At 64.2% G+C, this 26,730-nt stretch overlaps 1 protein-coding gene across 3 annotated transcripts in view; it reads left to right on the plus strand.

Annotated features, from left to right (window-relative positions):
- Window positions 1–25,200, plus strand: part of AHDC1 (AT-hook DNA binding motif containing 1) — a 50,982-nt gene extending 25,782 nt beyond the window's left edge. For all 3 annotated transcript variants that reach the window (XM_039381230.1, XM_039381231.1, XM_027740157.2), the window contains 4 exons: window positions 18,435–18,597; window positions 19,422–19,462; window positions 19,931–24,991; window positions 25,118–25,200. In XM_039381230.1, coding sequence (XP_039237164.1) covers window positions 20,008–24,948 — 4,941 coding nt within the window. In that variant the 5' untranslated portion in view covers window positions 18,435–18,597; window positions 19,422–19,462; window positions 19,931–20,007 and the 3' untranslated portion in view covers window positions 24,949–24,991; window positions 25,118–25,200. The remainder of the gene's footprint in view (window positions 1–18,434; window positions 18,598–19,421; window positions 19,463–19,930; window positions 24,992–25,117) is intronic.
- Window positions 25,201–26,730: the final 1,530 nt, after the last annotated feature.

Here is a 26,730-nt window from a genome sequence, read left to right on the forward strand (position 1 = left end):
CCAGGCAGGGATGGAGAAGGGGGTGTTTTGCAGGGTTAGAGTTGAAAATAATTAAGGGGGGGGGGGGGGGGGGGGGGAAGAGCCGCGGGAGAAAGAGCAGGCGGAGAGGGAGAAGTAAATCCCGTTTTTGGGAGGGGAGCGATGGCGGCGGCGCTGGTTTGTCCGGCACATGGCTGTCCTTTGGAGGGGAGCCGGGCAGGGCGGGGGATGCGAGCGCAGGCTGCATGATGGAGAGCATCAGGAATTTCCTGCAGCTGAGGAACACACCAAATACCAGAATGCAAGAGCAGAGCGGAGGAGAGCAGGGTGCCGGGAGGGAATGGGGAGGAGGAGGAGGAGGAGGGGGGATGCAGAGGGCTCGAAATAACCGGCGGGGAGAGCAGCGAGGGCAGGGGGCAGCGGGTGGGGGGGACGTGGTGCTTTGGGGCTTTTTCCAGCTCTTCTCCTGGAGTTTTTTTTTTTTTTTTGCTTGTTTTTCTGCACCCCGCGGTGCTGCTGGTGCCTGAGCAGGGGGGTTGGGGTATCCCGGGGGGGGGTTTGGGGTATTTTATGTCTTTCCTGCCTTCTTTCCCCACTTCTTCCCCTGGTTATCTGGGGTCAGCCATGGTGGGGCGCGGGGGTCCCACAGACCCCTGCCTGTGCCTTGGGCTTGGATCTGGGCTCGAAGAGCGAGGAGCAGCCTGGAGAACAGGCACATCCCTGCAGGATGGTGTCCTGGGAGAGCAGGGGGCCCTTTGGGGAGACCTGCTGTGCAGGCAGTGAGGCCGAAGGCTGCCCCAGGAGCCACGGCAGCACCTCCCACACACGCAATGAGTTTTCCAGGCGCCCTCTGACCACGCTCCTGCTTCTCCCTGGGCCAGGCTGGGTTAAACACAACAAGCCAAGCCCCTCGAGGCTGGTCTTGCATCCAGGTGCAGCCCGACCTCTCCCTCCTCCTCCTCCTCCTCCTCCTCCTCGGCCACCCCCAGCTCCCCCCTGCATCCAGCTCCTGGCTGCATCCAACCCTGGCTCCCCCGGGGATGCTGGGGGGCCGGAGGGGAGGGGGGATCAGAGGGGGCATCTTGCAGTGCCGGATCCAGGTAGCCAGAAGGTCGCACTGAAAATCTGGAAGTGGAGTTTGGAGCTCAACAGAGCGGTGAAATCCGTCTGGCTTTAGGGCAGAGAGGAGGAGGAGGAGGGAGGAAGATGCAGCAGAGGGAGCAGGAGGGAGAGGGGCTGCGTCCCCCCCATGTCGGGGTGCTGGGTGTCCCCAGGTCGATGCCATGTCCCAGCTGGGGCTCTGCCAAGCCTCTTCATGAACCAGATTGGGGATATTTTGGGGGGACAGATGGATGACGAAGAGGAGGCAGCAGAGCTTGAGCGAGTGCTGGAGCCCATCCAGGCAATGCCAAAGGCTCTGCAGCCCCCTCACCGGGTACTTCCCGTTTCCACCGATCCAGACCAGGGCGTCCCTGCCATCCCAGGGCGAGCAGTGACCCACACCTGCCAGGGCCACCCGGGACCGGGATGCTGGGAAAGGGTCGAGCTCATTAGCAGGCTCCAGCCTCCCCGCACAGGGGGTCAGGGAGCAGCAGCCGGGGGGCATGGAGACAGGCTGGAGGGGCTTTGTGTGGGCTGGCAGCCCCCACTGTCCCTCTTAAAGGCCCCAGTGAGCCATCCCAGCTCCTGGAGGTCTGGGGGAGCAGCACTGCTGGATGGGGATCTGACAGGCACGGTGTTGGGGGGCTCCCCAGGGGCTCCCCCTGCCCAGTGCTGCATCCTGCTGTGGTTTCTCCTTCCCTTCCCCACCAAATCACCTCATCTCCTTCACTGCAGACCATGAGCCTTGTTCTGGGTACAGGGGGGTGCCCATCCCTCCCCTGCATGCCACTGCCCTGTCCCTCCCCGCCCACGTGGAGCAGGGTCTCTCAGCCGGGTGCCTGCCAGGAATCCCTCCAGCATCCCTTTGATCTCCAGCCCAGAGGGGTGAGAGGGCGTGAGGGGCCCCACTGAGGTGCAGAGAGACGGGGCTGCAGCCTCGGTGGGGTCTGGCACCCTGGGACCCCTCCCTGGGCAATGAACCTGGGGGCGAGGGGCTGCCATGCCCGGTGTCACTCTGCCTGAGCGGGAGATGTGAAGCCCATGCTCCCCCCAAAATTGGGGTGTTTGTCGTTAGGCGTCAGCTAATTGCCCCCTGTGCAATGGGGAAAGGTCCCTTCCCCGGGTGTGTCCCAAATCGTCCCGTTTTGCCTGCTTGGCACAGGACAGTGTCCCCCATCGCTGTGGGTGGGAGCTCACAGGGGATGTGGCACCTTCGCTCACACCGCGGGGCCCAGGGGTGGGGTCCCAGGGGGTCCAAGCCCCCCCCGGCAGGGGACACGCTGAGTGCTGGCACATCGGGGTGGGGACGTGGTGGCATTTCACCCTACCAGCAGATCACAGGGTGCCCCACTCCCCCCATCTCCCCCTGCCCACCCTGCCCCCCCTCCCTGCCTGCACATGCCTTTGCGCAGGGGCCGGAGGCAGGCGGTGTGGGGGGGTGGGAATACTGGCTGGAGCGAGTCTGAACCTGGCATCTGTCGAATGTCACCTTACCCAGACAGTCTGTGCTTCCCTGTCTCCATATCAACCGTTCTGCTCCAGCCACCTGCGGGGGGGTGGCAGGGAGTGCCTTTGGGAGGAGGAGAGCTCGCCCGCCGCTCCCCTCGCTCCCTGCAGCCTCCCTTTCCTTCCCTGCTTCTCCCCCCCTCCCAGGATGCCAGACCCTGGGCTATAAATCGTGGGCGACGCTCCTCCAGCCACCTGGGATGTGCCTGGGAGATGGGGGTGACCCTGGCACCGGCAGTTTCCCAACCCCACCTCACTGTCTGGCCCCGCCGTGCCTCAGTTTCCCCTCCCCGGTGCAGCTGCGGCACAGGAGGGGTGCTGGGGCTCCTTCCACCCCAGCCGCGGCTGCGAGGGCCTCTTCCAACAGCTCGGCATTTTTCCCTGGACTTGTCCCTCTTCCCTGCGACCAGATGTTCTCACCCTCCTCCCCCCAGCGGGGTCCGGGCCAGCGCCGGGACGGCAAACGCCTGCCGGGATCCCTCCTCCTGCTGCTGGATCCCTCCTCCTGCCCTGCACCTGGACGGCAGCCGGAACAGGGGACGGGACACACTTAGTGGTGCCCTCTGGCTGTGTGTCCTGGCTCCCGGGGCTCCCCCAGTGCCAACCCCTCCCCGCCCCAGTTGGGCTGTGGCAACCCCGAAGGCAGTGGGGAGCTGAGCCCAGGGCATGGTATTGGGGGTATGATTGAGCGTTTGGGGGGCTGCTGGAGCATTTGGGGGGCTGCTGGAGCACTTGAGTGGATGCTGGAGCATTTATGGAGGCACTGGAGCATTTGTTGTGGGGGTGCTGGGGTATTTGGGGAGATGTTGGAGTATTTGGGGTGGGGTACTGGAGTATTTGGGAGGATGCTGGCACATTGGGGGTGTATTGGAGCATTTGGGGTGGGGATACTGGAGTATTGAGGTGATACTGGAGGACTTGGAGAAATGCCAGAGCTTTAAGGAGGATGCTGAAATATTTGGGGTGGCACTTTAGCGTTTGGGGTGGGAGGTACTGGGGCATTTCAGGGGTTGCTGGAGCATTTGGGGAGGTGTTGGAGGACTTGGGGAGATGCTGGGATGAGGCATCCATGTGCATGCTGGACCCTCGTGGGTGCATGGGCGTGTGCAACATGAGCCACGCGGGATGGGATGCCGGGATGCACAGACACTGCTCGTGGAGTTCATGGATGCAGCTCATGGGGTTCATGGATGCAGCTCATGGGGTTCATGGATGCAGCTCGTGGGATTCATGGATGTTGCTTGTGGGGTTCATGGATGCAGCTCGTGGGATTCATGGATGTTGCTTGTGGGGTTCATGGATGCAGCTCGTGGGATTCATGGATGTTGCTTGTGGGATTTGTGTATGCAGCTCATGGGATTCATGGATGCTGCTTGTGGGGTTCATGGATGCAGCTCATGGGGTTCATGGATGCAGCTCATGGGATTCATGGATGCCACTCGTGGCATTCGTGGATGCTGCTTGTGAGGTTCATGGATGCAGCTCATGGGGTTCATGGATGCTGCTTGTGGAGTTCAGGGATGCAGCTCATGGGATTCATGGATGCTGCTCGTGGGGGTCGTGGATGCTGCTTGTGAGGTTCATGGATGCAGCTCATGGGATTCATGGATGCTGCTCGTGGGGGTCGTGGATGCTGCTTGTGGGGTTCAGGGATGCAGCTCATGGGGTTCATGGATGCTGTTCCCGGGCCATATGGATGCTGCTCGTGCTTGGGGCGCCTCGGGGAGGCTCAGGGCACACAGCAGGTGGGGATGGACGGACAGACAGCTGAGGACAGACACAAGCACTGCTCCCTCCTCTCCCAACCATGCGCAGCGGCTCCTGCGAGTGTGTAATTTCACCACAGTGCCTAAACGAGGGACAGAAGTAAATTGACCTTTTCACCCGTTTTCCTACCAGGGGGATTATAGCCTGTTTCCTGTTAAATCTCTCCAAGAACTGGCTCCATCCTGCTTGTGGAGCAGGGTGGGGAGGGAGGGACACCCACCCAGAGCAGGGGCTTTAATTTCCCTCCTCGTCCCCCCCGCGCCACGCCTTTCCCACCCCATCCCATCGCCCAGCTCCTCCACCTCTCGTCTCATTAAAGTCTTCGGGGTGATTTCACCAACCCCGGGCAAAACCAACGTGGAAAAAATTGCTGGGAGGAAGGAACCGAAGGCGGAGAGTGATAAATATTGAAAGGGTGGGATTTCGATGTAGGCTGCAACAGCTGTGCCGGTTACAGTGTCACACTATCTCTCCACAGGTTTACTGACCCATTTCCATTCACACGGCTGCCAGTATCTTAGCAACTGCAACAGTCCCCCAAGAACAGGCATATTGCCTGCTATTAGTGACTGCTGCAACTGTGTCAAGGTTAGCTCTCTCCCTCCAAGCGCTGCCAGGTTTGTTTTTCGCCCAAAGCCAGCACAGGCTGTTTGGTGACATGTCCCCCGGCAACCGTCTTGGGTTTTGGGTGTTCATCCCTGCCATGGAAAATGCCAGCGGGGCTGGAGCAGTTGGTGGGATGGTGACGTGGGGTTGGGTGATGGATGGGATGCAGGTTTGGGTGGTGGGATGGAGCAGGATGCGGGGTTGGGCGCGCTGGGAGATGCTGTGGGGTGTCGGTGATGGTGTTGAGTGCATAATGCATCCCCAAAAATAGGAATGCTGTCATCTGGTTGGGTGTCACCGTCGCCCCTGCGCTGCACTGAGCCCCAAAAAGTCACCCAGAGAGGGTTGGGAGCTGCGCTGATCCCACTTGGGTGTTGGGTGTTCATCCTTCCATGAAAATCGTCAGAGGGCTGGAGTGGTTGGTGGGATGGTGATGGGTGGGATGTGGGGTTGTGTGGTGGGATGGTGCAGGATGCAGGATTAGGTGGTGGGATAAAGAAGGGTGCAGGGTTGGGTAGTGGGATGGAGCAGGATGCAGCACTGGGTGGTAGGATGGATGGGGATGCAGGGTTGGATGGTGGGATGGAGCAGGATGTGGGGTGGGGTGCTCTGGGAGATGCTGTGGGGTGTTGGTGATGGTGTTGAGTGCATAATGCATCCCCAAAAATAGGAATGCTGTTACCCAGCTGGGTGTCACTGTCACCCCTGTGCAGCACCAAGCCCAGGAAGTCACCCAGAGGGAGTTGGGAGCTGCACTGATCCCACTTGGGTGTCCCTCTGCCAGATTTGGTTTCTGCCCAAAGGCAGCACAGTCCTTTCAGTGACGTGTCCCCCACCAACCATCCTGGGCGTCGTGTGTTCATCCCTGCCATGGGAAATGCCATTGGGGATGCAGTGGCTGATGGGGTGATGGGATGGCTGAGATGTGGAGGTGAGTGTCCCGTGGGATGCCACAGGGTGTTGGTGATGGCATGGGTTCTCCAAAAATAGGAGTGCCATCACCCAGCTGGATGTCACTGTCATCCCAGCCCCAGGAAGTCACTTGGAGGGGGCTGGAGGCTGCACTCATCCCACATGGGTGTCACAAGCAGGGCTGGCCTCATCCTGCACCCTGAGGGGCTCAGCCCTTGGCCGGGCATGGGCAGGGGATGGCGCATGTCCCTGGGGTCTGTGGTGGCACCGGGGGGTCTGGAGGACAAGACACATGTCTGTCTGGCACCACCATGTGCCAGGCAGGGACAGAAGTGCCACATGGGTGACATCCACTGTCACCACCTCTGTTGCCACTGCTCTCAGCCCTGAGGGGAATGGAGTGAGAGAAGGGACTTGTGCTCCCCCCACAAAACACAGCGATGTTGGGGTGACTGAACCCACGGAGCAGGGAGAGGGCGGGCAGACCCCAAAACACCCCCGGGCAGGGAGGGAAACTGAGGCACGGGCAGGCAGAGCCCCCCACCACCCAGCCTGTGGGGGCTGAGGGGCAGCGAGGTGGGTGCTGGGGCGGGCAGGGTGCCACCCCCTCCCCGGCAGTGCTGCAGACAGCAGGCTCCACACCGGCACGGCCGCGGGGACGGCGGCGAGGGAAGCCACAAAAATGATTTAAGGGGCTGGCGGGATTGATTTATTAAGAACAATTAAAAGCGCTAAATACGCTTAGCTCAGCCAGACACCGAGCAGGGAGCCTGGGGGGGAGAGACCTGTCTGCCGGCTCCGGAGGGCGAGGCTGGAGGCGGGGGGACTGGTGGCACTGGGCTGGGCTGGGGCAGCTGGGGGAGGAGAGGGCGGTGGAATGGGGGGCAGCACCCTGGAGCTGGGTTTGCATCCAGGAGTGGCTTTGGGACCAGGGATGGGTTTGCATCCGGGAATAAATTATTAGTTGAGGTGGATTTTCACCCAGGTATAGCTTTGCGCCCTGGGGTGGGATGGATTTGCACCCACGGATGGATTTGCACCCAGGAGAGGGTTTGGATCCGGTTTGTTGTCCAGGTTTGAATATTCACCCAGGGATGAGTTTGTATCCAGGGGTGTGTTTGTATCCGGGGGGGTTTCACCCAGGTGTGGCTTTGCACCCTGTAGTGGGATGGGTTTGCACCCAGGGATGGGTTTGCACCCAGGGATAAGTTTGCATCCAGGGGTGGGTTTGCAGCCCAGCTGGAAGGAGCATGGTGGGATGTTGGGGGCCAGGAGGATTAGGTTGAAATGGGGAGCTGTTTAGAGCCAGTGCCAGTTGCAGGATGCCCAGTATAACCAACGGGCAGTACTGGGCAGGGTGTTGCTGTCCCAGTCTGGCAGTGCTACCCTGGGAGCTTTGGAAAAGGGAGGCCACAGGTGCATCCCACGGGATCCCCATCAATGGACACCCACAGGGTTGATGTGTGCATGGGGCTGAGGAGCTCATGGAGCAGAAATCCCGGAGTGTTGTGACATCCACAAACCCGCATCCCACACAGGAAATCCCAGCCGAAAGTCCTTGGAGGCTGGGAGAGTCCCTGGACATGCCCAGACCTGCCCAGCCCTGCTCCTCCCCGGCACCAGCGGTGGCTGTGGGGGGACAGGGAGAGCTGGGGTCACTCCTGGGGTCCCTGCTGTTGTCACCCTGAGGGATGGGCTTCACCCAGGGGTGTCAGGTCAGTGTCCCTGTGTGCTGCTGGGGTGTTGGGATACCAGGAATGGGGGCAGAGGGCTGTGCCTTGTGTCCTCCCAGTTCCAGTGGCTGCTGGCAGTGGGAACACTGGTTTTGTACCCATTTTCCAGCACTGTGCAGGATCCATCCCCTTCTCTGGGCTCAGCAGGCTGTCTGTGCTTTGGGGCAGAAGTGGGGATCCAGGAATATCAGGGACACAGGGATGCAGTGCAGTGCTGCCTTCCTCCCCTCACCCTCTCCCAGTGCTATTGGGGGATCAGGTTTTGGGGTTTGTGTTCAGATCCCCCACACAGAGGCCCCACCACCTCCCCTAGTCACCCCACCTGGGGGCTGGATGCGCCCACATTCCCGTCACCACATGGGTCCCTGTGCCATGACCCAAGTTGGGCACCTCCTGCTCACCAAAACCCGCAGTACTGGAGGGGCCCCCTGCCCTGGTCCCCAGGATAGAAGCCCTGGGAGCAGGGAGGTGCTGGGAAAGGTGCTGAATGGGAACAAAAGGTCTGTGGGGCGGCTGGCAGGGCCGAGCAGAGCCGGAGGCTTTCTGCTGACCCCGCTCCGGCTGCCCCGGCCCCAGCCTCCCCCCGCCACCCCCACCCGCTCCTGCCGACGTCAGCGCTTCCCAGCAGCGCTCCCGGGCCTACCTGGAGCTGGCTGGGAGGTGGGAAAGCCATTTCTGCCTCTGCCCTGGCGCTCACACCTCCACCAGCCGTGGCCAAAGCCTCCTGGGACAGGGTGGGTGCTCGTGCCTTGTGCCCAAGCGCCACCGCGGGGCCACGTGCCCTTTTCCCTGAGGATGGAGCCGTGGTGAGGTGTGGAGAGTGGCACGGGTTGGGTGGTGGTGGTGGCTGTGGTGTGGGTGCTGTGTCCCCCTCTGTGCCCCACTGGGTGCATCTGTGGGGACAGTGGCCAGGGATGGAGATGGATGGAGGGGACCAGGGATGGATGTGGCCAGGGATGGAGATGGATGGGGATGACTGAGGATGGAGGTGGAGGAAGTGACTAGGGATGGAGGTGGCCAGGGATGGAGATGGATGGAAGCGACCATTGGTGAAGGTGAACAGGGATGGACATAGATGGAGATGACCAGGGATGGAGGTGACCAGGGATGGAGGTCACCCTGCCCTGGTGCCCCTGGCACTACCAGCATTTTCCTCCATGCTCCTGCTTGTCCAAGTGCTGTCACAACCACAGGCAGTGGGGACAACACCGGAGCCCACGGGACAAGGAAAGGAGCTGCCCAGGGTCACCAGCTGGATGTCCCAGCAGCCACCCTGGGGGAAGGTGTGTGCGTGACCCACCCAGGGCTGTGCAGGCGGGGCTGTGGCAGAGCTGGCACTGCCCCAGGGCACTCAGCAAGGAGGTCCCGGGGTGCCCCCACAGCCTCGGCAGCGCTCCCGCCGCCGGCTGCCCAAGGGTTAACGAGAGTTTGCTGCTCCTGCAGACAATTAGTGACATCTTTGCTGACAACGCCACACTGAGCCTCTGCCGCCTCCCGGCAGCACCAGCCTGGCCGCCCCCGCGCCCCGTGCGGCCCCCGCTCCACCCGCCTGCCTTCGCCACCGTGGCCCCGCCACGGTCCAGCCCCGGCACCGCGCCCCGACACCTCGCCCCGGCGGCGTTTCGGCAGCGCCGGCAGGATTGCAATCCCAAGCGGAGCAGCCGGCTCCCCTCACTGCCCTCTGACCCGCTGTTGCTGTGGAAACTGCATCCCACGTAGGATTATGGAGCCGGAATCCGCAGGCTCCAAACTCCCCTCGAAATCCAGACGGTCACCGGGGTCCTCCCCCCCCGCCCGCCGCACCAGCCCCCCCGTGCCCACGGTGCCCACGGGGTGCCCAGAGGGTGTCTGATGTCCCCAACGAGATGGCAGCTGAGTGCTGGAGGAGGTGGCAGCAGCACTTCTGTGTGCCCTGCTTTGCAGCCACCGGCTGGTGACGCTGCCGAGGGTGCCACGGTGTCACCACGAGGTCATCGGTGACCTCTGGCACGTCTGCTCCCCTGTGCCATGGCCTGAGCGTCACCTCCCAGTATGTGTGTGCCATCCCTGCACCCCAGAGAGGATATGGGGTGGGGTGCCAGCAGGACCCCCACCCTTAAACAGCACCCCATGAACGTGGGTCCACCCCCAAGGACACATCCCCAGCACCTCCAGGGCAGCAGCAGGAGCCAGACACCCACCAGAGCCCCCCCACATCCGCAGGGACCGGCAGCGTGGGTCCCCCACAGGGGGAAGGGTGGGCACGGGGGAGAGAGGAGCCTGTTTGGGGAGCTCTGTGGGCTGCGCTTGTGTCTCAGCATCTCTCCTGCCACCCGGGGAGGTAGGAGCTGAATTAATCGCGATCAATTAGTGCTGCTTGCAGTCCCCAGCTCCCTCCCTGCACCAGCTTTGTCGCACCCAGCGAGGGGGGCCCCGGTGTCCCCAGCACCACCCCGGTGCCGTGAGGGACCACGGCCCCTCCGGACCCCCAAATAGGGATGGGGAACAAGCAGGGTGTCCCCCAGCCCACGTGGACACTAGAAACATCCACGCCATTAAATCTGGCAGAAGAGGACGAGGAGGGAGGGACTCACGAGCCCCTGGAGCTGCCTCTGCCAGCCCAGAGTGGGGTGACGGGGTGTCCAGAGCGAGGGCCCAGATCCTGCAGGATACTGCAGCAAATGCCCTGCAATCTGCAGCCGGATGAATCCCACCTTCCTTCCCCCGCAACGTGCTGCCCTGGGCTACAGCTAATCTATTGTGCGCTGGGCTGCAGCCAGCACAAGCTGCAATACAGTAAATCCTTCTGCAGTATCCTGCAAGGGGACCGAGCCCAGCCGCAGCCGCCCGCCGCCGCCAGACAAAGCCGGGGGGCCCCCGCGGGGACGGGGCGCAGGGGACGGGGGCACCGGAGGGTGCCAGGCACCCCTGGCGTCGTGCCGGTGAGGCCGGGAGGATGCAGCCCTTGAGCAGGGTGGGAAGTTCTCCGGGGAGTTTTGGGTGGTGCCGGGAATCCCCTCTGCCCCCCCAAATCTGCGGGCAGGGAGACGCTCCGTCATCTGGATCCACCACGGGGTTGTCCCTAAATGTTGTCGCCACAGCGTTGCCTTCCATGGTCCCAGTGTTTCCATCCCCACCTTCTCCCTGTGCCTGGTGCGACCTCCCCCTGTGCCTCAGTTTCCCCACCGGTGCAGCACCCAGCGAGCCCCTCATCCCCCTCCCTCGAGCAGTCTCCATCACATGTGAGCCCCGCTGCCCTTTGCCGAGGGGTTTTGCTTGGATACTGTCATTATGGTTATTATTACTATTATTATTATTATTATTGGGATGTTGGTGGGGCTCTGCGGCTCTGCTGGACCCGTCTTTGGCGAGCGAGGCATCCTTCAAAGGGAAGGCGCTCCGTCACCGCCCCACAGCAGCTGCGTTCTCCTCAATTAGAAGAGGTAATGAAGCAATTTATGGGCATCTACAAAGTGATGTGTGAGTGACAGGCTGTGTACGATCCGCGCCGGGGCTCTGCCGGCAAGTTGTGTTCTTCCAATTTTAATGGAAAGCTCCCTGGCGAGGGGGGAGAGCGAAAATCGGTGTGTCTGCAGGTGTGTGTGCTCCGACGGGGGTGGACTGGTGGTGCTGGTGGGTCATGGATGGGTGCAGGGAGACCTGTGTGCTCCAAAGCCCCATCCCCAGGGAGCCTGTTCCGCAGTGGTAACTGGAGCTGGGGGGCAGCTGGGTGGGATCAGGGTGGGGGGCTGGGGTGTCACAGGACTCCTGGATCCTCTGGGATAGTTGGCTGCATCTCCCTGTTTCCATCAGCAGCCCAGGCACCCTGCTCCTGCCTCAGTTTCCCCATACCTATCCATGTCTCCACTGCATATCACTGCCAGACCCCTTCCGTGCACCTCCAGCTTTGGGGGGCCACCATGACCTCTCAAAGAGGAGGGAGAGCCGTGTTTTGGGGTCAAACCCCAGTGTCCCCCTTGGCAGTGCTGCCAGCAGGGTGTGGGATGGGGGTCTGCAGCGGTGGGCTGGTGTTTTGGGGGTTCCCTGGAGCCCATGGGCACTGTACCCCCCAAGTGGGTATGATCCTGAGTGTGCACAGAGGTGGGAGTGTGCACATCCCTGTGCGTGTACCTGTGACACCCGTGTGCGCCCATCCATGTCCTCACTGCTGTCCATGCGTGTTCCTGTGCCTGGGTGTGCACCCACACCTGTGCAGGTGTGTGTGTGCACCTGCACCACGCTTGCCACACGTGTGTGCACCCACCTGTGCCCACTCTGGTGGCCACACGTGTTCCTGTACCTGTGTGTCCACCTGCACCCGCGAAGGTGTGCGTGGGCACACCTGTACCATGTTTGTCTTCATGTCTGCACACGTGTGTGCACAGTCCTCCCCCCACGCGTGTACCTGTGCACACACCTGTGTGGGAGCCTGTTAGTGGGTGCATCCCCTCCATGCCCACCTATCTAGGGGGTGCCAGGCCTCTGGTGTGACAGGGCAGGGCCCCCCCATCCCCGCACCCCTGCCCCGTCACGCCGCCATTGGCATCGTCCCCAGTGGCTCCCACACCCCAGCTCGGCCCCAACCGGCCACATCTCCCAGGAAACAGGATCCACAGCCAGGAGTTTCCGCTCAACTCATGTGTGCCTCCCACAAAAAAAAAAAAAAAAAAAAAAAAAAAAAAAAGGAGAGAAAAAAAAAAAAGAAAAAGAAAAAAAACCCACCCTGACACCAAGCCCGGCCGTTAATCCTGCCCGGCTCATTCTGCTTTTCTTGTCTAGCCAGTTTCTAAAATTGGCCAAGGGAGGCAACTGGCTGCTCTCCCCCCACCCAGACCCCCCCTCGGTCCCCACCTGGTCACCCCTGTGCACTGTCAGCACCTGGGCCCCATCACCCCATTCCCTGTGCGGGGTGTGAGCAATGGGGGCGGTGCCCAGCGTGGGGGGTAGGGGGGCTCTGGCTGACCCGGGACCCCGGTGGGCTCATGGTCAGCGTCCCCCCATCCCGGCGGGCGCCCCTTTGTCGCCCTGGGCAGCCCCCCAGCCCCAGCGCCGGGGGAGCATGGCTGTGCCGAGCGAGCCTTCGGCATGGGCACGCGTCCATCTGGCGCCTTCCAAATGTTACTGGCCTCGCAGGATCCCGGCTCCGCTTGGCGTTAACCCGCAGCGCACCGGCGGGGAGCGGGGGGAGAGCTGGGCATCGCCGCTGTGACCCCCTCGGGGTGCCCCCGGCGGGGTGCTGGGGGGGCTGTGGGGCCCAAGGTGCCACGTGCTGCGGGTGAGGGGCGGCGTGGGCAGCCAGCAGAGCCCCCTCTGCGCCGCCGCGGCCGCGGGTGTTACATGACCCGGCGTGGCCGGCGCTGGGCAGGGACACACCGGGGCTGTGACTCATGCTGTGGCTATAACAGGGAGCTCAGAAAGGGGGGCCGTGGCCATCTGCGCAGCCTCAGGCCTGCCAGCACATTTGAGGGGGCCCTGGGGGGGGCACTCGCCACACCGGGGCACGGCACCCCCTGGCACTGCCAGGAACGGCCATCGCACGGGGATGTGTGAACAAACACAGCCGGCACCCCGAGGAGCGCCTGGCACCCCGGGCTGGCACCCCGAGGGAGCGGTGCTGGGGTGCCCCGTGTTCCCCCTGGCAGGGAGAGGGCAGAGGAGGGGGCCCGGCGGCTGCTCTCCTCCTGCGCCGGCTCGACGGGGCGGGGGAACAAAGCTGGCACCGAGGGAAGAGCTAAATTTAGCCCGTTTCCCTGCTAGCTCTGAACTGCGGCGCTGGGCTCCAGCCGGCCGAGGTGCCACCATCGCTGCAGTCCATCTGTCGAGCTGTTCCCCAGCCCCCCCAGGGCCCCCCAGGCCGGGGAGGGGGGTCAGAGCCCTCCGGGGCCAAGGGGATTGGGGGCTGTGTCCGTGCCGGGCGGTGCCACTGGGGGCAGCTGGGCACCCCCTCGCAGCCCTGGGGGGCTGCAGGCACCCACATCTGTGGTGTGGGAGGGGAGGGTCCTCACACGGGGTAAGGGGTTCTTGAGGGGGGGATGATTGAGGGGGAAATGGTCACTGCAGGGGGGTGGTCGTTGTGGGGAAGGTGGCTTTTGGGGGAGATGGACATTATGGGGAGATGGTCTTTGAGGGGGAGATGATAATTGAGGGGGAGATGGTCGCTGAGGGGAAAATGGTTGCAGGGGAGACGGTTTTGTGTTGGGGAGATGATTCTTGCAGGGAAGATGGTCCTTGAAGGGGAGGTGGATCTTGCAGGGGAGATGATCCTTGCAGGAAGAATGGCTCTTGCAGGGGAGGGGTGGTTCCTTGTGAGGGGGATGGTTCTTGCAGGGTAGGTGGCTTTTGCAGGGCAGATGGCTTCTTATGGTCATTGCAGGGGAGATGGTTGTCGCAGGGGAGATGGTCAGTGGTCATTGCAGGTGGGGTGGCTCTTCATAGGAGATGGTTTCTTGCAGGGAAGCTGGGAAGGTGGTCATTTCAGGACAGCTGGTTTCTCCTGGGGTAGATGGTCCTTGAGGGGGAGATGGTCCTTGCAGGGGAGGTGGTTTCTTGCAGCATCAGGAATAGGGACCTGACCAGGCATCCCTATCCCTGCCCACCTCGAGGGCACTGTGCCACGTTCTGGTGCTGAGGGCTGGACCCACCAAGGGTCCCACCAGCCTTGGGACCAGCAGGCCTGGAGGATGCAGGAGACCCCGGTGGCAGCAGCACACCTGGGACCAGGCCCAGGAGAAGGGCTGTGTCCCCAGCTCAGCATTGTCCCAGCAGTGTGGGGGTGTCCACGGGGTCCCTGCTGCCCCAGGCCAGTGGGATTGCAGGGCAATGAGCTCCCCACCCACCTTCCTGCAGCGCCGGGTGATGGGGGGATGCCGAGACCATTGGACACCCCCTGCTTATAGCCCAGCAGTCCAGGACCCCCATTCCCAGTGCCAGGGCAGGTGCCTGAGCCTGCCCTGGGGATGTGACACCCTGAGGTGACGTGAGAGGGCGGATCCCAGGTGTGTTTGCCCCGTGTGCCAGCCAAGCCCTTCCCGGCACCGCCGTCTCCTCCCACGGCGGCACCACATCCCCACACCACCTTGGAGGGTCGTGTTCCCCCACCAGCTCCCTGCTTGGGGGGGGGGAGCACCCCAAAAATCCTCTGATGGCTCCTCAAAGGGAACTGGCGGCCAAGCAGCTCGTCTGGACCCGTTACCTAAGATGAAACCCAGGCGCCATCTGCTCTGTCTCCTAATTACGAACATGGCAGAGGAGTCAGGGCGGCGGGGGGACGTGGTGACAGCGGGGTTCCAGCCACGGGGTGACAGCTAGAGGAGGGGTCAGGGCTGCCTGCAGGCACCCTGTGCCTCAGGACCCATCTGTGCCCACCCTTCTGGACCCCTGACTCCTGTCCTGCTCCCAGTCTCAGGCTGGTGGGCCCCCAGGGTGGGTGGGTGCCCTGGGAGCTGCCAGTGGTACCCAAGGGAGACTCGATATCTCCTGTGGTGCTGCTGGGGTGACCCTACTGCACAGGAGGGCAGGGTGCTGGCAGGGGATGAGATGTGGGGAGGAAGGGGAGGGAGCAGGACCCACGTGCTTTGGGGTCTGTGATGCTGAATTGGGGGTGACATGGAGGTTGGGGTGGAGGGGGAGGAGACACAGGGACCCCCCGCGTGGCTCCAGGAGGAGGTGGCCGGGGCGGGGGGGCTGGCAGGGGAACACGGAAACCCTCGGCAAGCGCCTGCCAGGAAGCTGTCACTGGAGGGGATTTTCCATTGGTGTCAGCAGGAGCAGGACGGGCTGGTGGGGGACTCGTGGGGAGGAGGGGGCCGAGGCCCTGGGAGGGGAGCAGGGGGGTGCGGGGGTGTGCAAGGGGTGGGGCACAGCGGGGACAACCTCCCCGATGCCCCATGAGGGAGGGGTGTAAGGCAGCTGCACCCCTTTGGTGCCCCCAGATGTGTGGAAGCAGGGGAGGAAAACCTCCACAGTGCTCTGTGTGTTTGTGTGTGAGTGAGTGTGCAAGGGAGAGGCACCACCACAGCACCCCCAGGCTTGGGGGACATGAGTGGGGCACCCCCCGATGCCACTCGTGTGTGTGTTTGTGTGCAAGGGAGGGGGGCACCTCTGCAGTGCCCCAGATGTGTCAGGGCACACACAAGCCAGGACACGGGTGATGGGGGTGTCTGGAGACACTCCCCCCAACCATATGGGGGTACTTAGGGCCACCCCAACCCCTCTCAGCGCCCCGTGGTGCCCAGGGACCCCCGTGGACCCCCCGTCCCCCCTGCTGTGGCCGCGGGCACGGCGCCCCGGCGGGGTGGGAGGCGTCGGGCCAGCGTGTCCCCATCTGTGTGGCGGCTGTGTCCCTGCCGCCTGCCTGTCTCCTGGTGGCATCTCCGGCCCCACCCTGACGTCTGGGTGGCCTCGGAGCCGGGCACCAAACCATGTCCGTGCCCTGCGGGGCCATCCCTCCATCCCCCCGCTGCCACGCCGGTGCCAAGCCAGCCCCTCCGTGCCCCCCATTTCCAGCACTGGGGGTCAGGGCCGGGTGCCAGCGGGCTCTGGGGGCTTGGGGGTGGGTCTGCAACCCCCTGCGCCCTCATGGTGCCACCACACAGCACCCCTGCCACCCAAGGGGGGCCCTGACTCGGTAGAGGGGGTGAGGTGGGGGGATGTTTTGCCCCTTGTGAGGTTGGACGGGGCTTGGAGCAACCTGGTCCGGTGGAAGGTGTCCCTGCCCGTGGCAGGGGGGTGGAATGAGATGAGCTTTAAGGTCCCTTCCAACCCAAACCATTCCATGATTCTGATTCCTCTCGCCGCCAACCTCCGTCAAGCCTGAAACCGTTAAACTAATTAAAGCTTTGCAGCAGCAGGATTAAGCCCGGGCAGGGGAGGTGGGAGCCCAGGTAGTCGATTAGTTCACCAGGCGAGGATATTGGATTTCTGCGAGGCGAGTCAGCAGTCTTCAGGGGCTGTTATCTTTGCAGGGCTGCGGGGTCAGGAGGTGGGAAGCGGAGGTGACTGCAATCTCGCCCGCTTCATCCCCCCCTCCTCCTCATCCTCACCCCTCCAGCCCCCCCACCCCACCCCCCAGCACCCGGCCTCGCTGCCTCTCCCCTGCCCGAGGCGCCCATCTCTATCTTTCCTTCTCCCTCTGTCCCTCCTCGCTTGTGTGGTCTCGGCTGGTGTTTTGTAACTAGCGCGGAGAGAAAAAAAAAAAAATTAAAACAAAAAAAAAGGGAAAAAAAAAAAAAAAAAAAAAGAAGGAAAAAGGCCCTACCCCTGGCGAGGAAGCCAGGAATGGTGAGGTCCGGAGAGCCTAATGGGAAACATGTGGCGGCTGCCTGGGGCTGAGCGGGGAGGTGAAAGTGAGCGCGGCAGCGCCGTGAACATCCCGGTGTGCCCCGCTGTCCCCTCGGGCACCCCACTGCCCCTCTGGAGCCCCCTCCCCACCACAGCCCCCTCCCCACCAGTGCTGCCGGGCTCCCACCTGCGCCCTGTGCCATGGTGGGCAGTGGGGTGGGCTGGTGGGCACTGCCCGGCCCTGAGGTGGGTGGGGGGTGCAGGTGGTCCCCGCTGTGTGTGGGGGGGTGGTTTGGCTGGGGTGAGGGAGGAGTCTTGGCACAGGGAGGGTCCCCCGGTGTCACCGGACATGTGGCCCCAGTGGGGCCGGTGGGGCCGAGGGCAGGAGCCAGACACTGGTGGTGTGGGTCAGAGCCGGGGGATGTGCCCAGGGGCACGCCTGGGGGGTGAACGTGGGCGGTGGGGAACACATAGAACATGGGTGATGGGGTGTCCAGAGACCCCACACACCCCGGTGGGGACCCCATGGGCATCCCAAAAGCAAGCCAGAGCATCCACAGCTCCGTGTGCCATGGATACATGGTGGCACTGTGGTGCAGAGCTGGGGGGCTGCGCCCCACCACCCCCTGGCACCTCTCGACCCCCCGCTCCTCCCCATCCAGCCGCGCGCAGCGTGTGCGGCGGGGACCAGCTCCCGGCGGCTGTTCTGGAAAACCTCCCGTTTGCTTCCTTCCTGCCTGCCTGCCTCCCCTCCGACAGCTCCCTGGGCACACCAGCAGCCTCAGCAGAGACAGAGACCGGTCTTTCTAGCACATATTTTCCTGCTGCACATCGCCCTTGGTGTAACTTTACACCGAGGTGCCCGCATCTCCGCGGTGCCAGCGCTGCGCCCAGAGCCTGGCGGGGAGACAGGGGGAAGGGGGGGATGCGGATGGACTGACAGGTTTGAATTCTCTTTCCCTGCCTTGTTGATAAGTTGTCACGCTAATCCAGACACCGGGAAGAGCCTGGATCACGCCGAGCGGCTGCGTGTGAGTGTGTGTGTGTGTGTGTGAGTGTGTGTGTGTGTCTGCGGGTGTGTGCTGGGGGAGGGAGCCAACCCGGCAGGGATTCACACGCGGAGCTGGGGAGGGAAAATAGGCGGACATGCTGGCACAGGGGGACTGGGAGGGGTTGAGGGGCTCCACCGTGCCCCCCTGTGCCACATGGGCAGCAGCTGTAGGCGCCCTGACCTCACGCAAGGGAGTGGGGGGGCTGGATCTGTGTGAACATGCGTGTGCAACATCCGTGTGGAGGTGCACACGCGTAGCCACGCACACGTGTGCCCACAGCCTGGTGGGGAGATGCCCCTCACCTCATATGGGCAGCCCCCGGCTCAAGGCACGGCCAGGGTGAGGAGGAAAGGTGTGTCCTGCCCCGGAACACCACCCTGGGCGGGACGGAGGGCACAGGGTGGGTGTCCCCTGGGATGTGGCTTCAAGAGGGAGGGCGTCCGCGGGTGTCCCCATGCTCAGGGGGTGCTCCCTGGGGAGGGGGCCCCCGGGCTGACGCGTGGGGGTCTCTCTCGAGCAGATGGGAGCTCGGTCGCCTGCCAGCCCCTCGCACTGGAGAACGGTGCCAGCCCGCCAGCCGAGTGGTTCCCGCGTGCCCAGGGCTCCGGCCCCCGCCAGCCCGGCAGCGACGGCAACGGCAGGAGCTTCCGAGTGAACCTGCACTGCAAACACCCCCGGAACAGGTACCGGGGGGGGGGGCTCACCCCAAAAATGAGAAGCAGGGGGTGCACCGAGGAGGGGTTTGGCAGCACATCTTGCTGCCAATGCTCTGCCCGTCCCTGTCTGGGCATCCCTGGAGACAGAAAGGGGATGCCCCATGGCTTTCCAAAGCCTCTTGGCTTGGGGTTTTGGGGCTGCAGCCCCCCATGGGGCGCAGGGTGGGCTGTGCAGTGGGCACACGACACCCAGCACCCACCCGTGGGTGTCTGCGCCACGCACCCCGCCCAGCCCTCGCTGCACCCCATTGCCAGAGAGGGGAAACTGAGGCAGGCACCACACAGGGAGGGTCCTGGCAAGGGGGAACGGGGTCTGCTGGCACCGGGCAGTGTCACCACGGGGGGGGGGAGGTTGGAGCTGTGCGTGGGGTGTCCATGAGCGGGTGGGAGCCGGGGTGGGATGTGGGGGGGTGGGATTTGCTGAGCCACTTCCTCGGGCGAAGACCCCCCCCCCGCGTGTCCGGAGCGCGGCTCGCCGGGGACACCTAGTGGCAGAGCCACCAAAGGACCCCCGCCACCCCCCGAACCCCCCCAGCCCCACGGAGGGGTTGGTGGTGGTGGTGGGGATGGGAGGGGGGTGTAAACCTCTCCCCTCTGTCCCCCAGATTAGAGGCAGCCTCCCCCCTCTTTCCCCACCCCCCGCAACCCCGACGCCACGGTGATGGGCGGCCGTGGGAGCTCGGGAGGATCAGCCCCTGGTATGGCCCGTGGAGGGACTGGCATGGGGGTGGTGGGCACCCAAGTGTCCCCTCCCCACGTGGGGTTAACCCTGCACACCCCTTCCTTTGCAGAGAGCTCAAGTGCAATAGCAGGAGCAGCAGCAAAGCCGAAGGTAAGTCCCAGCCCTGGCACCTTGACCTCCTCCAGCACCCCAAAATCTGCCCTATGGCAGAATGGGGCAGCCCAGACCTTGGAGGGGGCTCTCTGCCAGGGGCTGGCACAGGTGGTCCTGGTGTGGGGAGGGTATCCAGCCCCCCTGAGCTGGGAAAGGCATTCAGCCCCTTTTGAACTGGAGAGAGGGCCAGACTCCCTGAGTCGGGGAAGTCATCCAGCCCCCCTTGAGCTGTGGGAAGGTGGGCAGACCCCTGGGCTGGGGAGGGGGGAAGCCCCCATTTTCCCATCTGGAGACAGTGGAGACATATTCCCACAGTGCCAGTCAGGTCCTCGCTGGTGACAGGGCAGGGATGAGCTGGGGGATGGATGTGGGGCCCCATCCCTGAGAACAGCAGGGATGGAGCGAGGCTGCTTTCAGCTGGCAGTGCCCACAGAGCCTCACTGTCCCCTTCTCTGCTGCCCACAGGTCCCGGTGTCACCTTCCCTGACCCCCATGTCAGCAACTGCCTGGCCAAGCGGCACGCGGGGGAGGAGGAGGTCAGGATGCGCGTGAAGCCCCCGGGCCCAGTGGTAACGACCAGCGTTGTGCGTGGCTCGCCCGACTACGTCCGAGAGCCCAAATTCTACCCACCGGGACACCCGGCGCAGCAGCCCGCAACCTGCCCGGCCGAGAAGGCGTTGTCCTGCAGCGTGCTCAGCTTCCCTGAGGGGTCGTGCCCCGCGCTCGGCCGGGAGCACCAGGCGGGCTCGCTGCTGCACGGCGACCCTGCCGACCGCTGCCAGAGCGTCCACGGCGGCACCAAGGCGGCGGAGGACCTGCTGGGCTGTGCCGGGGAGCCCCGGATCCTGGGGGGCAGCGCGGAGGAGGCACCCGCCCGCGACCGGGCACCCAAAACCTTCCCCAACGCGACGCTGGCCTCGGGCCGCTGCAACATCGACAGCATCCTCGCCTTGCTCCGGAGCAAGTGCGGCAACGGGCACATCAACCTCCACCCCGTGGTGCAGCTCATCGACATCATGAAGGACCTCAACCGCCTCTCCGAGGACCTCAAGAACAGTGGGGTGCACCTGGACTGTGGCAGCCTCCGCGGTGGCGGCGGGGGCCACGAGGACAGCCGCCTCCTGCCCGCCGACCGCGACCTCCAGTACAGCTTCTTCTCCTCGCCCTCCCTGGCCAACAGCATCCGCAGCCCCGAGGAGCGGGGGGTGCTCCTCAAGTCCGACCCGCCGCGGCACCCCCGGCCCCCAGCGCACGATGGAGAAGCTGATGGAGGCGGGGGGAGCGCCCCACAGCCCCCCGGACACAGTGGGGGCGTGGGAGGCGTCTCCAAAGCGCCGGCGGAGGAAGCCGGTTGCTCCCAGCCTGATGCCGGCGATTACTCGGAGCTGGCTGAGGCGGACATCCTGAACGAGCTGGCCTCCTTGGCGTGCCCAGGGACGCAGCTGCTGGAGTCGCAGGCGATGGAGCCGCAGCCCCAGTTGCTGCCAGCACAAGAGCTGGACTCCCAATCCCGGCTGTTGGATTCCCAGTCCCTAGAGTCGCAGCCCCAGCTGCTCGATTCGCAGAGCCTGGAGCCTCTGCCAGAGTCGCTGGAGCTGCAAAACCTGGAGCCGTTGGGGCTGCAGTCGCTGGAGCCGCTCTCCGAGTCGCTGGAGCTGCAGTCGCTGGAGCCCCTGTCTGAGTCGCTGGAGCTGCAGTCGCTGGAGCCGCTGGCGGAGCCACTGGGGCTGCAGACCCTGGAGCCGCTGCCTGGAGCACTGGAGCCCCCGCTGCTGCCCACCGAGCCCTCGCTGCTGGAGCCGCAGCCGCTGGGAACCGTCTCGGAGCTGCTGGAGGCACAACCGGGCACCGGGGACCCGCTGCGGCCCCACGGGCTACAGCCCAGGCTCGGGGGGTGCCCCCTGAGCACGATGGTGAAACGGGGTCCCTGCGGGGGCCGGGGGGCCGGGCGGTGCGGCGAGGACCACCGCAAGTACGCCCTGCGCCGGACAGACAAGCCAAAGATGCTGTGCCGCCGGAGGAGGGCAGGGCGAGGGCGCCGAGTGGACGTCACCCCTGAAACCCGCGTCCTGTCCCCCCTCGCCCTGCCTGCCGAGGTGCCCCCCGGGCCAGAGGAGCCCGACACCCCACTGCTGAGCCCCCCGCCGCCGCCGCCGCCCCCCGCCACACTGGATCCTGACGAGATGCCCAAGGCCCCCGTGGCAGGGAAGAAGAGCAAGTGCCGGGGGGTGAGGAAGATGGTTGTGAAGATGGCGAAGATCCCCGTGTCCCTGGGGAGGAGGAACAAGACCACCTACAAGGTGTCATCGCTCAGCAGCAACTTGAACCTGGAGGGGAAGGAGCTGGCGGCCAGCACCTCCATGGAGCCCACGCCGCTGCTCAAGATGAAGAACAACGGGCGCAATGTGGTGGTGGTCTTCCCCCCCGGAGAGATGCCCATCATCCTGAAGCGCAAGCGGGGCCGGCCTCCCAAAAACCTGCTGCTGGGCCAGGCCAAGCCCAAGGAGCCCACTCCTGAGGTGAAGAAGAGGAGGAGGAGGAAGCAGAAGCTGGCGTCACCCCAGCCCTCCTACATCGCTGACACCAATGACAGCAAAGCCGACTACTCGGATGTGTTGGCCAAGCTGGCCTTCCTCAACCGGCAGAGCCAGTGCTCGGGGCGCTGCTCGCCACCCCGCTGCTGGACCCCCAGCGAGCCCGAGTCCATCCACCAAGCCCCCGACACCCAGAGCATCTCCCATTTCCTGCACCGCGTCCAGGGCTTCCGCCGGCGCGGCGGCAAGGCGGGGGGCTTCGGCGGGCGTGGCGGGGGCCACGCTGCCCGCGCCGCACGCTGCTCCTTCAGCGACTTCTTCGAGGGCATCGGGAAGAAGAAGAAAGCCCCCACCGCCCTCCACGCCGACCCCGTGCACCCGCGCAAGCGCGGCAGGCCGGAGCCCGATCCCGTGGGAAAACCCAAGAGGAAGCGGCGGGCGCGCAAGAACGGGGCGCTCTTCCCCGAACCCGGCTCTGGGCAGAACTTCGGTGACGGCCCCGCCGGAGAGTGGGGAGGTGGGGAGAAGGGCAGCCCCTGGGCCCCCCACCACGGCCACCCTGGCAGCCAGGCTGGACGCAACGGTGGCTACCAAGGGGCCGAGGCGAGACCCTTCCACACCGCGGGGTTGGAATCCGGCTCCTCCGGCCGTGCCGGCTTCTACGCTGGGAGCGCGCCGTCCTCGCAGACGGAGGCCGGTCCTGAGCGGCACAGCCTCTTCACCGGATACTTCCGCTCCTTGCTGGACTCGGACGACTCCTCTGACCTGCTGGATTTTGCCCTCTCCGCATCCCGCTCCGAGTCCCGTAAATCAGCGGCCGCCTACACGGCCCCCCCGGCCGCGCTGCCCGGCCAGCGGGGCATGGCCGCCTACACGGCCAGGGGTGGCAAGGTGGCAACGGCCACCCCTGGAGCTGAAGCCGCCTTCCACGCAGCCATGCAGGGCCGGCCGGCATTCCCACCCGGCCGCGCCGCCGGCGGCTATGGGGTGACCCAAGGGTCGTCAGAGTGCCGGGGCGCCGAGTCCTTCCCCAAACTGGCACCGCCATCAGCCGTGTCCCGGTCTCCCACAGCTCACCCGGCAGCCAGCGGCACCCCAGGCTACTCCCCTTATGGCAGCTATGGCAGCGCCGGGCAGAGCGTGGCACCCACCAGCGTGTTCCCACCAGGAAAGCAGTACCCACCGGCACAGGACTGCCCCAACAGCAAGGACTGCAGCTTCGCCTACGGCAGCGGCAGCAGCCTCCCGTCCTCGCCCAGCAGCGCCCACAGCGCCGGGTACGCGCCACCGACAGCCGGGCCCAGTTTGCCGCTGGGAAAAGCCGCCTTCTTCAACAGCGCCGAGCAGGGGGGGCAGTTCTCCAGCGCCGCACACACCCCCCTGCGCTGCGACAGCCGCGCCAGCACCGTCTCGCCCGGCGGCTACATGGTGCCCAAGGGGTCGGCGTCCTTCCAGCCCTCACCTGAAAACTGCCGGCAGTTCCCCAGCGCTGCGCCGTGGGCTTTCCGGCAGGGCTATGGCGGGTTGGATTGGAGCTCGGAAGCCTTCAGCCAGCTCTACAACCCGGGCTTCGAGTGCCACCTCAACGAGCCCAATGTCATCCTGGACATCTCCAACTACACCCCGCAGAAAGCCAAGCAGCAGACAGTCTCCGAGACCTTCTCCGAGTCCTCCTCCGACAGCACCCAGTTCAACCAGCCGACCGGTTACCGGCGCGCCAACAGCGAGGCATCTTCCAGCGAGGGCCAGTCCAGCCTCTCCAGCCTGGAGAAGCTGATGATGGACTGGAACGAGGCATCCTCCGCCCCCGGCTACAACTGGAACCAGAGCGTCCTCTTCCAGAGCAACTCCAAGCCCGGTCGAGGCCGACGGAAGAAGGTGGATATGTTCGACACCTCCCACCTGAGCTTCTCCTCCTCTTCCTCCTCCTCCTCCGTGTACCCCGCCAAGAGGAACACGGGACCCCGGCAGCCCCGGGGTTCCCGGGGGGCTTGTGCCTCCAAGAAGGAGAGGGGGACAGGCAAGGCCAAGTTCCCCACTAAGTCGCAGGCAGTGAACCCCCTCTTCCAGGAGAGCACAGACCTGGGCTTGGACTACTACAGCGGGGACAGCAGCATGTCCCCCCTGCCCTCCCAGTCCCGGGGCTTCGGGGTGGGCGAGCGGGAGCCCTGCGACTACGCCGGCCCCTACTCCATGAACCCCTCCACCCCCTCGGATGGGACCTTCGTCCAGGGGTTCCAGAGCGACTCCCCCGGCTTGGGGCAGCCAGATTTGGAGAGCAAGCACTTCCCTGCCCTCCCGCACCAGCTGGCAGCCCCCGGCCAGCAGACTGTCTTCGAGGCCGGCTTGCAGAAAGCCTTCTCGCCCAACTGCTCCCCGACCTTGGCCTTCAAGGAGGACCTCCGGGCGGGCAGCATCCGGAAACTGCCGGCCTGCGACTCGCTCAAACACAGCATGCAGGGGGGGGCCCTGCCGCACGCCCCCCACCTGGCCTGCCGCGACCTCCCCATGCCTCAACCGCACTACGACTCCCCCAGCTGCAAAAACCCCCCGTACTGGTATTCCCCCAACGCCAGCACCCGGAGCCCTTCGTACGACGGCAAAGCGGGGGCCGGGATGCTGGTGGACTTCATGGGCAGGACGGACCCCCCGTGTCTGAACCCCCACTTGAGCAGCCCGAGCGGCACCCACCCCTCCAAGGGCGAGAAGGAGCCCTTGGAGATGTCCCGGGCTCACCACCGAGGACCCTACGCTTGTCCCCTGATCAATGACTTGAACATCTCCCCCGTACCGAGAGACTCAATGCTGCAGCTGCAGGACAACTACAGGTACCCCAGTTTTGCACCCCAAGGGCACCCCGTCATGGCCCCCACCCAGAAGAGCGGGTTTTTGGGACCCATGGTAGAGCAACAACACCCTGAGGACACTTTTACGGTCACCTCATTGTAGTGTCTGCTGACGTGCCAACCGGACAACGAGGTTTTGTTACAGGGTAGGTGGGGGAGAACCTGGGGGTGAGGGTGGGGGGTGGCAGAGGGGGACACAGGGGATGCCCTCAGGGCCATTCTCTCACCATGTGTCCCCTCCTCTTTCTCTCCGTGTTGTGTTTCTCTTTCAGAGGTAATTTAGCCAGCACTTTTTTCTGGAACACTTTTCAAGTTCTGTATTTAACTGGGATTGGAACCGTTTGTTTGTTTTCTAAAAAAAAAAAAAACAAAAAAAAAAGAGAAGAAGAAAGGAAAAAAGAAAAAAAAAGGAAAAAAAAGAGCAGAAAAAAAAAAGGATAAAAAATAAGTGAAACGAAAGGAAAAAAATTAATAATAACGGACGAAGAGAGAAAAGCCCCCCCGTTTTTCCCCCCTCCGCACTCAAATCCGCCCCGCCTGCCGAACCGCCCGGCTCTGCTTTCCGGACTGCCGACCCCCCGCCCCGCAGCAGGACAATCGGATGGACGGACGGACGGACAGCACAGGCTCCCGCCGAGCCCGGGGCAGGGGCGCAGGCGGGGAGGGCAGGAGGGGGGTCAGCGGCTGGGTGCTCCCTGCCCGCAGCCCGGCCGGGGTGTGGGGGGCGAGGGGACCCCCTTGGCTGCCCCCGGGGAGGCTGTTTGGGGATTCTTTTCTTTTTCTGGTCCCTCCCCGTCCGCTCGCTCGCCCCGGGGGTTGTTCCTGCCGGATGGAGGCCGATGGGTGTTGGGAAGCGCTGACCCCCCCACCAGGCTCTGGCAGCGTCGCCAGCGGGGCTCGGAGACGCCACCACCACCAGGTAAGTGCCAGCCGAGCCCCCCACCCGATGCTGGTGCCCTCCAGGAGGGGTGTTGAGGGGCATCAGGGGCGTGCTGGGTGCTCTGTGCTTTCCCAGGGGTTCTGTAACCCAATTGCACCCACCCTCTGGCTGCCCCCAGCGCCTTTTGGGCTGTGGGAATTTGCCCCAGGTGTTGCCCCACCAAGCATCAAATTGGGGACCCCATTGGCCCCAATGTCTGGGGGGTGGCTGGACCCTGGGTGTGCCAGAGTTAGGGGGGTGTGGGATGACCCAGAGTCCTGGGTGTGTGGGTGCCAGATGGGGGTGAGCAGGGCCCCAAACCCCCGGGTGTGTGGTGCAGGATAAGGAGGCCAGACCCCCAAAGCCCTGAGTACGTAGGTGGCCAGATTTGGGGTCATCAGAACACCAAACCCCTGGAACATGGGTGTCAGATCGGGGGTGGGCAGGAGCCAGGACCCCCAAGTATGTGAGTTTTGGATGAGGGTGGACAGGACCCCAAATCCCTGGGTTTGTGGGTGCCATGTGGGAGGTCAGCAAGACCCCAGACCCCTGGGTATGTGGGTGCCAGATGAGGATGAACAGGACCCCAGACCCCTGGATATGTGGGTGCTGGATTGGGAGTGGGCAGGACCCCAGACCCCTGGGTATGTGGGTTACAGATGAGGATGAGCGGGACCCCAAATCCCTGGGTAGGTGGGTTCTGGATGGAGGATGGGCAGGGCCCCAAATTCCTGGGTACATGGGTGCCAGATGGCAAGTAGACAGGACCCCAGACCCCTGTTTATGTGAGTTCTGGGTAGGGGGTGGAGAGGACCCCAGACCCCTGGACATCTGGGTGCCAAACCCCTGGGTCTGTGGGTGCTGGATGGGGGTGAGGAGGACCCCAAATCCTAGGGTCTGTGGGTGCTGGATGAGGGTGGGCAGGACCCCAAATCCCAGGGTCTGTGGGTGCTGGATGAGGGTGGG

The sequence above is a fragment of the Pipra filicauda genome, unplaced genomic scaffold, assembly GCF_003945595.2.
Source record: "Pipra filicauda isolate LSUMZ 115617 unplaced genomic scaffold, ASM394559v2 scaffold219_size1829416_pilon, whole genome shotgun sequence".
Taxonomy (NCBI): Eukaryota; Metazoa; Chordata; class Aves; order Passeriformes; family Pipridae; genus Pipra; species Pipra filicauda.